We start from the raw sequence: 12,178 nt of genomic DNA on the forward strand, positions 1-12,178 counted from the left end.
CAAGGCAGCATCAGGATAAGCACTGAGTGGCATGACCTGTGAGACAGGTTTGATCCAATTCTATTTTAAAAGTGGTTCTCTGGAAAAAATAAGCCAGCTAATGATATAGAATCAATGTACACAAGACAAACTGTATTAAATCCTGTGAAGATTCTCTTGTCCAGAATTAGATAGAGAGACCTTAACTCAACCTCGGAACATCTGTGTATAGGTAGTATGCTTTGACCTGTGCATATCGATCATTGTTTGAGGTGATAGTTCTTAATTTTAAACTAGCTTTCAAATTTTCTGAATTACTCCATATTGCCATACGTTCAATCTTCATCCTCTCTAAGTCCTTCAGAAGTTTTAACTGCCATGTAAACCCTTCATCCTCTGTAAGTTGTCAGATGCTTCAGTCTGTTCAAGAGTGGTGGAAAAGGTATGCAAGAAAGATGCTGAAGTGTGGAGCCCTGTGATATGTAAATAGGTAGAAAAGTGAGATATGAGAATAGAGAAACTGTCATAGGATCAGAGATGCCCCTGGAATGAGACACATAAAGACAACAAAATTCTGGTCTTTTTATTAACAAAATAAGCAACTAAGCAGAATTATTGAGCATTCTAGACATAACGGGAAAGGGGTAATTAGGGAAAAAGGGAAAAAATATACCAACCTGCCAGCAAGCTGAAGCATGAACCGCAAGAACAGCATTGTTGTGTGGTGTATCATGAGCGATCAGTAGGTGTAAGCTCTACATGGGCGTCCCCATGGAGGCAACGGCAACCTTGCTGTACACCTGCCCAACGCTCTTCGGTAAAATCCCGATACGTGTGGCCAATATGTATTGAAAGTCGTTGCACTTGCACACCTGTTACACAGCACAAGGACGCTGGAGCGCCTGCACGCCTGATCATGCAGCCCTGCACGCGCTCAGCACGTGTCTGTGATTGGTTCGTTTTACTGTCCACGCGCCGTGCAGGCGACTGTTGAGCCAATCCGCGCTGTGAGCTGCTCGTGCGCTTGGCTGTGCTTTTGCTTACAACAGCTGTTAATTTTTACTTTCCTAGGCACAGATCCATTTTATTCAGCAAAGTTCTTCTGTGGGTCCTTTGTGCCCTGTCACTTTTGCAGTGGGCCGGTTCCAACCACGGACCATACGTTCTGTTGCTTAACTCTAACTTTTCCTAACACAGAAACAAAGCTTCCATTAGAAATAAACAAATTATCCTATATGAATAGGATAGCCCCATCCTTTGGGTTCTTAGTATCTCTGAAGCCTAGAAAATAGGAACTTTTTATTTGCCTTTACCCTGGTTTTTTTAAACATACGGCAGTAACATAACTGGACAAGAAAAGGATACTGGGGAATCTTCAGCTGTGTAAGCAGAAAAAGGGAAGACTAAATGGGAAGTGAAGAACTTAGTTATTATCTTTGTAATGTATCTTTGTAATTTATCTTCAAGCATACTGTCATGAGAATGATTCTTTCAGCTTAAGTCTTTTTTTATCTGGAACTGTTCTGACTTTCCGTACTATTATCAACAGGTGGCAGTACAGCAATTCAGATCGTTAGCTTGGACAAAGATGATTGAATTGGAACTGTTCTTTTTCACCTTTGCTCCTTTTACAACATGGATCATCAGCCCAAGTGCAAAGCAAGAACACTATAGGACCGTTTTGTTTTGTTTTCCACCGCACAGCTGCTGGGACAATATACAGGGGGTGTAGAAAGAAAACCCAGAGCAACTTATTGAGAGAGAGAACATAGCATTTCTGTCCAGTAAAAAACATTTGAGATGTTCCAACTCTGAAAGGGAGATCTTTTACATCTACAGAGCAGTGTTAGTGCACAGATACCTAGGTCAGTTTGGGCAAAGTTATGCCTAGACTTGTAGGCAGGATTAAATAGTTTACTTATTCTAGTGTTAACACATTTGTCTTTGGTCTGGGAGACTCTGTTGTTCTCTGTTGCACCAGCACATTCCCATACTATGCACAACGTATCTTCTGTGCTCCAGCAAATACTTCTGAATGTACTGGAAGCCTAATGCCTTCTGTTAAAGTTCTTGTGCATTCTAGTTCAGGTTCTGTGAGGTCTCCAGCATTATCATTGAAGTTAAGAGAATATGTGGCCAGCCCAGGCATTTCCACCCCACACTTCACTGCATAGCGTGGACTCCTAACATATTACATAGCTAGTTTGGAGTGGGATGACTTGTTCCTGAGTATGTCTGCTTCTCTTCATTAAGTGGACAGATGCCTCAGATTTGACTAATAGTTAACTCTGGGTGAAGACCAGCATACCTTACTCCCACTGGTTTCTTGTGTGCAGAGGTAGGAGGGATTGCCTGGATTAGATCCTATCCTTTTGCTGTTCTCTCCAAACACTTTTACAGGGTGATCTAGGCTGCAAATTCAGGTGTCTGCCACCACTGAACTATTTGGGAGCCAAAAGGTGGCAACTGGCACATCCAGCTCCTTGGGAGTCAGTCTGCTGGCTCTTTTTTTGAGAGGAAAATACCTACTGGGCAGAGCAGGACTGCTTCTCTTCTAGGAGATGGATCATAGCAATATTGTCCTTCACATCGACCTCTGTCCTGGAGGTAGGAGTGAGTCTCTCAATGTTTCGTGACACTTCCTCTTTGTCTTTATTTGTTTTTGAAGGATTTTTTCCTAAAGAAAATCAGGCCCAACAAATGCAGATGTGTGATGACAAGGAACATAATGGAAGGAGATACTATTTGAGTCAGTGTTTTCTGAACAGATAAGAAGAGAAGGAATAGTTGTCCAACTGTGTAGTCTTCGCTTTTGTTAGAGCTTTGTGCTTGTTTGTTGCAACAAGGTCCATTTTTTTTAGGGAAAAGGCACTTTTATAAAAGATAAAACATAGCTACCCTTATAAAGTTAAAATAGCTTAAAATACTAATTTTCTGAGAACTTCAACACATGCTATCAAATTGGGATGGGAAAAAGGATTGATATTTCAAAGCAAGAGAAAAGTAAGATAAGAGAGAACAGTGGAAAACAGACTGTATCATTGTTACTACTAGAGTTACGTTTTCAGGTGTTTAACTTTATTCTGTGTAGGCTCAAAATATGAAGTCACTTGATTTTTGTTCATGTCAGTCTAAAGAAATCTAGGTGATATGACTGAACCTGCTGTGACGTTGCCTAAAGTAATTTTTTAAGTCTGAAAAGAGAATTTTTAAGAAGGATTTTTCAATCTTAAATTGAAATTCAATATAAAATCAATGTCTTCTTAATGGTTATATAAAAGCAATTAATTGTTAATTTTAAGTTAATAAAATAATGTTTATTTGACATACTGTAAGCATATTTGTTTTGACACTAGTAATGGTGCAACCTAAACTAGTGACTGTAAATTTAAGGTAAATGGGCATATGTAAGCCAGCTGTGGGCTGAACACCATGCTCCCCTGGAAGATACCCTTTAGCAGTAGAGACTTCATGTGTAAGATGTAATAAGAATGACTTCTCTTTCTCTTGAGCTACCATGCACTCATTACTTACAGGGTGAAGATAAACTTTGTATACCAAGTCCCTGATCAGATGTGGCAAAATCTATGACAGTGTAGGCTCATAAAGAATAAAGTTCACTGTGGGATCTTATGGACCACTGTCAGGGTAGGAATGGTCAGAACTTTTTAAGGAAAAGAGCAAGAGAAAGTCATATTAGCTGAAATTATTTAATATCACAGTTGTATAAATAAATCAGACTACATAGTCCTTAGTACGAACATTCCATTCACAGAAATACAATAAATAATTAAATTAGATTAATAAATTGCTATAAAAATAAAGAATCTTCTCAGGAAAAGTAAATAATGTACAGAATTGTTTCTACCATGGTAAAACACATCCTGAAGTGCCTGCAAATGGCACTGACGACAAAATCATAAATACATTGTAAAACCTCCCTGGGAGGTAATGAGCTTTTATGGCTTACTCTGTGTCCTCAGTTAATGACACATACATTGTTACTGCAGAGAGTGCAGTTAGTACAAAGAGAGTTCATCTTACAAGTCAAGATTGTGTACACATCTGGAATTATGATTACAAGTCCTTCGTAGGGTCACAAGTTCCTCCTGGGACAGCTCCTTTTTTTTCTTTTCCTGAGAATGGTGTCAGAGAACAAGATGACATCTTCTAGAAGACTGATGTGTCCTTCACTGATTTCTTGTTCTTCGTTTGGGATTCAGATAACACACCCTGAATAATGCACTCAACCTTTCATAACTCCAACAAATCAAAAACTTGGCACGAGGCCTCAGCATTGTCTAAGTCAGACTGTGTTTGGAGCGTACAATGTTGCCCACAGTGATTGTACTGACACTGCCCAGAACTGTGGTGTTAACTAAAATAAGCTGTGATAATTTTGTGATTAATTTTCCCTATACGTATCTGGACTGGATTGTCCAATAAATAGTTTTCTCCAAGATCTCAGAACAATTAGCTCTCTAAGTTACATTTTTTTACAGTTTCTCACTAGTTTTTTGAAGCATATGAATGAGCATTTTCAATTAAGTTGTTCTGCTGGTACAAAAAATAGTCTCAATTAACAAATTAATAATTTATGTTTAAAACAACAACAAACCCCTCCCTTCAGCACTATGCTTGGTGTGATATGATCCATAGTTTAAAAACAGTGGAGCAAGTCACTAAACAGAAATAGCTACATTACTTACTGCATTACACGCTGCCTCGTGTACAAAATGCAGAAATTGTTCCAGTGCAGGCAGTAGTAACTAGTTAGCTTATGACATTCTGGTAGGAAATGGCTTTTTTGCTGTAAAATATCCATCCTAGGTACAAAAGTTGGTTCTCAAGGATTTATCATTAATATTAATAAATATGTAATGAACAATGTTCTCTTTGTTACAGCATGCTAATCACAGCTCATCTGCACAACAAGAATTTTAACAGATTCTTCTAGAATATTGATTTGAATGTGCTTAGTGAATTACTGGAAAAGACATTTACAAATCAAAAAATACATACTGTATTCTTTGTACAAAAATAAAGATCTTTCTCCAAAACTCTGCATGCAAACATTCCATGAAAGTGAATGAATGAAAAGCATTGTTTTATTGATTGGCCTTCTGGGACTCACCACAAAAAGCACTTCGTTCATGAAAGAGGCATTCAGTTAAATTCTTCCATAGAAAATTAAGTGTAACATTGTGGAAACTTCAGCAGGTACTCTGCAATTGCAGGACTTGCTTTAATATTTTCCTAGGTTTTTTTTAATCCGAATCTGAAATTAAGTTTCCCCCTGAATTTCTCTACTTCTGTACCTTCAAAATCCATTGCAGTTGCAGCAGTAGTTTTGCATATTGCTTACCAATGGGTGATTAAGGGACTTTTTGCATAGCAAAGTCAGAGAATTGGGGATAAAAGTTGCAGAACGTAGTTTAAACTTAGTAGTTTCGCTACTTTTAAATTTGACTGATAGTTCATGTTTAGAATGTTAATTCTCATGCAGTAATGGGGAAACATTGAGGTATGGGGGAGAATATTTTGAGTGAAAAAAAAAATTCTAAATAGAAATGGTCATCACCAGAAACAAGGAGAGTTCATCATGGGAACTTGGTTTGTTGTTGCCCTGAAGATCTTCCTTCTTCCTCTGACATACATTTTGGAGGAAGTTCACATTTCAGGACAGCAAAAATGTGGAGGCAAAAAAGGTTTTTGTATTAGTTTTCTTTTATGCAGACATTGGTGGGAATGGAAATATTTTTAATACTACCTCATTATTTTTGGAGGTAACTAAGCTTGTTATTTTCCACCATAACACAAGATGTAGTTTTCCAGTTTCCTCTCTATACCACATTTCTACTAAGTAGAGAGAAATTAGATGAAAGATGAATTTTTACTGGAAGACTTTACACTCTTTTCCAAGATCAGTTTCCTCGTGTGGTGCTAATATTTGCTTGGGGGTAAATTAACAGCTACTTCTCAGATGAAAGAGTCTAGAGTTACAGAATCATTGCAAGCAATATGGTGGTATGTAATTAAGCTGCTAAAAAGTAGTTTTCAGTGCTATGATACTCACTTTTATTTTTAAAAGTTTCATTGATATCTCTGGCCATAGCTCCACAGAAATGTTCAGGAATCGGAAGCTCTACAGGCATGTTTCCACATAACAAAAAACTTGGCAGTTTTTAAAGAAAAAAATGTGATTAAAACTTAAACCGTTAGAATGATTCAAGAGTAGAGAGAAGGAATAGTGTTAAAGGTACATGAATATGAGTGTAAAATACCATCTTCTGACAAATAGCAATATGCATTTGAGCTGCTTCACACTGAATAATCGTCAGTTACTTTTCAGTGCCTGTTCATGCCAGCTAGTCATGCCTCTGCTGTATTTATTTGAGGGAGATTATTTGAGTGGAATTCCATTGTCTAAAATGTGTTTTTCCCCACAGAATCCTGTATCTCCACTTCAAGCATGTGGGTTACTGCTCTCCCTGTTGAAACCCATGGCAAATGTGCGGACACAGGTCAGACTTGTGCCATACTGTGTGATTTGTAAATGTTTTTCCAGTAAATGTAGCATAGTTAGCTAAGATACAGTCCAAGAATTTATAAATAACATTGTGTGTGTGGTATTCCTGCAGATAAGGAAATTGGTCCAAGAAGACACCTTTTGAGGTTTCAGAGCCTCTGATAATTTTTTTTTGTTTTCTTTAAAAATTTTCGGACATCTTTGTATGAGATTCATTTAAGATCAAAGCAAAAATACAAGAGTAGCCATCTCATATATTTCTAGTGCAGCAGAAGGTGATAGTTAAGTCTCTTAAGGGAACCTTTTTTTGTGAAATTATAATTTAATTTTTACTGTAAGGTGAGGCTAGGATGACTTTCAAAGCAGCATCCATCTTACGAATAGCAATCCAAATAAAAGTCTTTCATATTCTGGGAAAAGCTTTCACTTACCACACACACAGCACAGCATAGTAGCAATGGAAAATATTTACATTTTTCACGTTGTCTTAAATAACATAGTGTCTGCTTTAAATAGAATTTCAGTAGCCTTCAGCTCTGGCGTATCTTATATTAGTCCTTTAATAACTGTGAAAACAACACATTGTTAGAAATAGTGTAAAATAATGATATCCCTAATTGCTTGCAAAATTTCAAAAAGCACCCAAAAGAACTCAACTCTTACCTTTTTTGATTAGTTTTGCAAAACTCTTCAAAAATTCTTTGGGAGTTTTTTTCTCGTAAGATTCACATGAAGACTCACACTGTTGGAAGATAAAGAAGATCATGCCACTTCTAAACAGTGCACCCAAATCATAACTAATACTTCTAGATTCCTTACTTAAAAATCAAGAGGGTTGTTATCATGTTTAATTTCCAAAGTAGTGAGAGACATCAGTTTTTCTAATAAATTTTGCTTTCTACAATTCTACTATTGCAGGTGGTGTCTGTAACAGAAAATAAGGAGCAATGATCACAATTGCGACTTTGTGAGGAAATCCTACCTTTTCAGGATTAATGGAGATTAATCGTTTCAAGACTTTAATGGTATGGGTGAATGTAGAGTTTACTTGGCTGTTTTCTGGTTGTAATTTCAGTGTGCCATTCTGGAAGCAGGCCATAGCTGTGAACACGCATCCGTCCTAGCGCAGGAAAAGAAAGAACAGTTTTAAAATGAGTGTTGCACCATTTTTTCCCGCATGTGTTAGTTCGTGGTCCATGTGCAAAATTAATTATCCAAAATATTAATTGAGAAGATCCAAGTGTATTCTTTTTTTTTTTTAAGTTTTAGATACGCAAGAGGACTTTAACCTTTACTCTGCCTGTTCTTTGATAATTACTTAAGTATTTTCTCATAAAATAAGTGCCTGAAATGTCCACTTGGATATTAATCATGACAACAATTGAAAGAAAATGCTACTGAAGTGTAGACTGTGTTACATGTAGGTTTCCACAAGCACAGGCATAAGTATTTTCTTTTTTAAAAATTCTGAATATCACTCTAGACTCAGTGCTACATGTGGGGGCGTACTTTTTTCCCCCTAATTTTTGTGCTCTTTCTAGTATTAGCTACTTAATTATGTCTAGAATTGACATAGAACTGCATATTTTCAAATACCATTTAAATGTTCTCTCTTGATAGCAAGGAAAATTAAGAGGATGAAGTAAGTTAGTTACCTTACTAAAGGGAAAAGATGGACTGAGGATGAGAGGCAGCTTGAATTGTCTTCCCATGTTACATTAAACCTAAGTCAAGGCTAGTAAGCATCTGTATTTAATGTGAAAAAGTAGCCATCTATTCTGATGATTGAAATTTTCTATTGCTGTTGGAATTAAAACAACTTGCCTTTTTCCTTTCATGGTGCAGCTGCATATTAATTTTACTGATGCTAACAGAAAGACTACAAGCTCTCCAGAGTCTCCTTTCCTGCACAGTAGCCATTTTCCTTTGCTAGGCACGTAACTATGGAAAATGTCACCAAAACTAACCTATCATCAACAGAGAAAGCAAAGCAGTGTTTATGGAAGCTGATTTCTAACTTGCTTTCTATTTTCCAAGGAAGGAAACATTTAAAACTGCTGATTACAGACATTAGAAAGGCTCCAAAGCCATCACCCCTGTTTTGCATACCAACTGCTACCAAAGCTGAATCTCATCTGAGATGAGATGCTACTGCTGCTTTGGCAAGGACAAGGCAACCTTTGTGTATGATGCTTATAGGCAATTTTAATAGCAACATTTTATATTGGTTAGATTTAACATTTTATTTTTCTTAAAAACTGCACATTTATGTTTGTTTCAAGCTTCTTACCGTAACCAGTCTTGCTTACTGGAAAAAAAACACTAGTTTTTAAAAATACCAATTTTCCAGCTGAAACTGAAAACATTTTCTGCCTCATCCGTGATTCCGTGATGAGCTGAGAAACCAGCATTTCTCATATATGCCGCTTTTTTTAATTTTTCATTTTGCTGAGCTAACAGTTACCTGTAGGCAGGCCAACAGTCAGAGGACCACAAGGATTATGGGTTTTGGTATGTTGTGATGGGTTAAGCACATTGATGAAGAGACATTTAAAACCATAGACCACCGGTAATGCTTGGGGGGGTTAGGCAAACTTGTAAAATATTTGTTTCAGAGGCAATTTGCATCAATAGTCTGCATCTGACTCAAACTAATTTAAGAGATTAGCCTGAAAGGTCTTTACTTCCTGAATTAGCGATCAGTGGGGTTAGATGCTGATCTGATGTAAATCAGCGTTGTGTCAGTGGCTTCAGCTGCAGTGTTAATCACCAGCAACAGATCTTTTTTTCCCTCTAGTCTTGATCAGCTCAGCCTCAAGACTACTTTTTCAACCTCAGCATGTTTTCCCTGGAGTTGATGTCCTCTGAGCTATTAATCTTCTCATCTCCTTTTTTTTTTAAAAAAAAAGAAAAGATACTTCATTGTTGAGTCTACAAGAAATTGTGTGGGATTGAATTGGGGCTAACATTCAGTCCACTCACAGGAAGTTCAAGGAAGTAGAAACAAATAGTGATAAACCACTGAATTTTGAATGTTGTAAAAGGTAGTCTTATTCCTGAATATTCAAGCCCAAATGTAAATCTGACATAAGCACATTATCACTGAAGCAATATTTTGACATTTGAAATACAATTACATGAAAAACATTTCATTAAATCCAATTTCATTAGGGTGTGATTGCACCTTATCACCCTGGGTACAGCTTTGGCACACTGTAATTTATATTTTAGCATTTCACCCTGCAGGATGAAAAGTTTGTTAACATGGTTGCTGGTGGTAATTATTACTAGCACAGTAATATTTTTTTTAAGTTTTTCATCAGAGCTTGAACCTGTATCAACTTAGTACCTTCTAAATTCATGAATTCTCTATTCTCTGGCTTTTCAGTGAGGGTACCTGGGACCTTCCAGAACCAGATTATAAAGCCCTAAGTTGCAAATGAACTGATGTCTTCCTTCCTGAGGTGTCAATGTTTTTGGAGAGAAAAAAAACCCAAACAACAAACTGATTACGTGATTAGTCACTAGTTGCATTTGCTTCGTTTTGGAGGTAGTGGCAAACACTGCAGTAAAATGACAGCTAATCATCTCCTCCTTTTCACTTTGACACCACAAATTAAGAGTGTTAATGAAAAAAACCAGCAATTTGTTAGGGTGCATTAGGTTTTTGTACTGCAGTTGTTTCTAGCAGTGAGATGGAATGTATCTGTTTTGGTCATGCTTCTACATGTTTTTTGCAAGTAAAACATGTACTCAACTGTAAAGCCTAGGAGAAGGCTGTGTGAAATGAGGTGAGTTTTTTCCCTTTCTTCTTGTCGTTATTTTGCAAGAAAGTTTACAGTCCTGAGTAAATAGTTTTACACTCTGGGCATTTTTCAGAAAACTATGCATAATGATAATTTTATACATCAATCAAAATTGTTTGCTTTCTGAAATAGTTGTCAGGGCTCAAAAAATCAACATTATGGGTAAATTTAAGACAGCTGGTAACAGGAGAAATGTAACATTAGATTAGCTGTGGTTAGCTCTAGACCTTTGTTGCATGTTGGGGATTATCAAAAGAAAGCAGCGCACATTTACCTTCTAAGCTTTTAAGACATGTTGCTAATATTATTATTAGCATTTAATTTCATGCTAAATCTTGCATTCTGTCACTTCTGAGTATGCACACCCTTTCTTTGACTCTAGTGTAATTTACTGCATATAAGAAGTTCCTGACCTTGGAATGCTCAGAACACTGGCATTAAATAATGTATAAATAAAAGCCTGTATTAAAAAGGGATTCACAGGAACTTGTTCTTGTAATTTTAAGTAGTTATAATCAAAATAAAAATTGCAGAATGCAGTCTTATCTTCCTGTTGATAGCACAACCCTTGCACATACATAGTATCAGAGCCACCAGTGTGACTAGGTACGAGGAAGCTCTATATAATGTGGCCTTAAAGTGCCACTCTTGGCACTTAGCTTCAGTGGGAGGGAAGGGGGGTCCCTTTCAGTTTGGCTCAGCAATGCTCCCAGTGCGGCTGGAGCTCATGGCAGCTGAAGGCACTTCCACTCCCAAAACCTGCATCCCCAAGAGCACTGCAGCTGGTCTAGATCTTGTATGAATCTTCACTCTTAGCACCATTTCTTGAATAAAGAGAATACATACACATTTGAATCTGTGGGTATGTTGGAATACACAGGTGTTAGCAAAATAGTAGTTAAGATTATGTGATAAACATTTCTGCAATTAAAAATCCAAAAATAAGGAACTTGTATGAAAATATTTTCTTTTTCAATCTAGCTTGCACTAAGAACACTAGGTCAGAGGTGTGAAAAAGAAGTCATCTGCCATTTGACAGTGGAATAAACCAGCACAAAATCAAATTGATATCATGAGAAGGAAATGTTAAAGCATTCTTACCACAGGGTTTTCTGGTGTATGCAGCAATTCAACATCCTACAATAAAACAAACCTAAGTTAGAAAAGTTTAACATTTTAAAGTGATCACAAGATACATTCTAAGCAATACGTAATGCTTGAAAATAATTTCAGTATTATGACAAATACTTTGCTTACCTTATCTCTCACTGTGGTTTCTAACCGTTCAATTGTCTTTAAAAGTTGTTTGTATTTCGCTATTTTGTGTGGCGCTGCAGTCAGAGCCATACTGGAACAGAAGAAAAGCATACAGAAGATAATCATCCTCTCCATAGTGATGAGTTTTGGTTTAAAATGTGCCAGGAGCGAAGTTACGCTATTCAAGATGAACACTTCAGTTTTAGCTGTGCTCAGGTATGCTGCGTACCTACCTATATATTGCTCCTTGCTGGAGATGTAAAACCCACCCATTTCAGTTTGGAAAGCTTTGTAGAATGGATTAATGAGTAACCATTTTTTCTTTTCCACTGGCTAGGTGCATGTATGCGAGTTTGTGCGTAGGGGGCAGGGATTGATGGAGTGAATGAAAATATGCCCCATCTGCACATTGGACAGGAAAAAAAGAGAAAAGGGTGAATTCCTATTTTCACTTTGAGTCAAGAAATGAACGTAGTAAGAAGTAGGTACTTAGAAACCACAGACCTAGGTAAACAAAGATTCTGCTTTTTTTTTTTCAGTTTCTTAAAGCAACAAATGTCTCCAGTCCATCTGAAGCTCTCCTGTACTGTGCTGGAGAAATATGACA

At 37.0% G+C, this 12,178-nt stretch overlaps 1 protein-coding gene across 1 annotated transcript; it reads right to left on the reverse strand.

Moving 5' to 3' along the window:
* Positions 1–7,171: 7,171 nt before the first annotated feature.
* IL21 (interleukin 21) lies at positions 7,172–11,706 on the reverse strand (the record flags this gene model as incomplete). Its single annotated transcript, XM_010188741.1, has 4 exons — positions 11,572–11,706; positions 11,416–11,451; positions 7,491–7,628; positions 7,172–7,250 (listed from the first exon to the last, which is right to left on the reverse strand). Coding segments are annotated over exons 1-4 (388 nt in total), but the record flags the coding sequence as incomplete, so codon positions are not given.
* Positions 11,707–12,178: the final 472 nt, after the last annotated feature.

This window comes from Mesitornis unicolor, unplaced genomic scaffold (assembly GCF_000695765.1).
Source record: "Mesitornis unicolor isolate BGI_N332 unplaced genomic scaffold, ASM69576v1 scaffold17147, whole genome shotgun sequence".
Lineage (NCBI taxonomy): Eukaryota > Metazoa > Chordata > Aves > Mesitornithiformes > Mesitornithidae > Mesitornis > Mesitornis unicolor.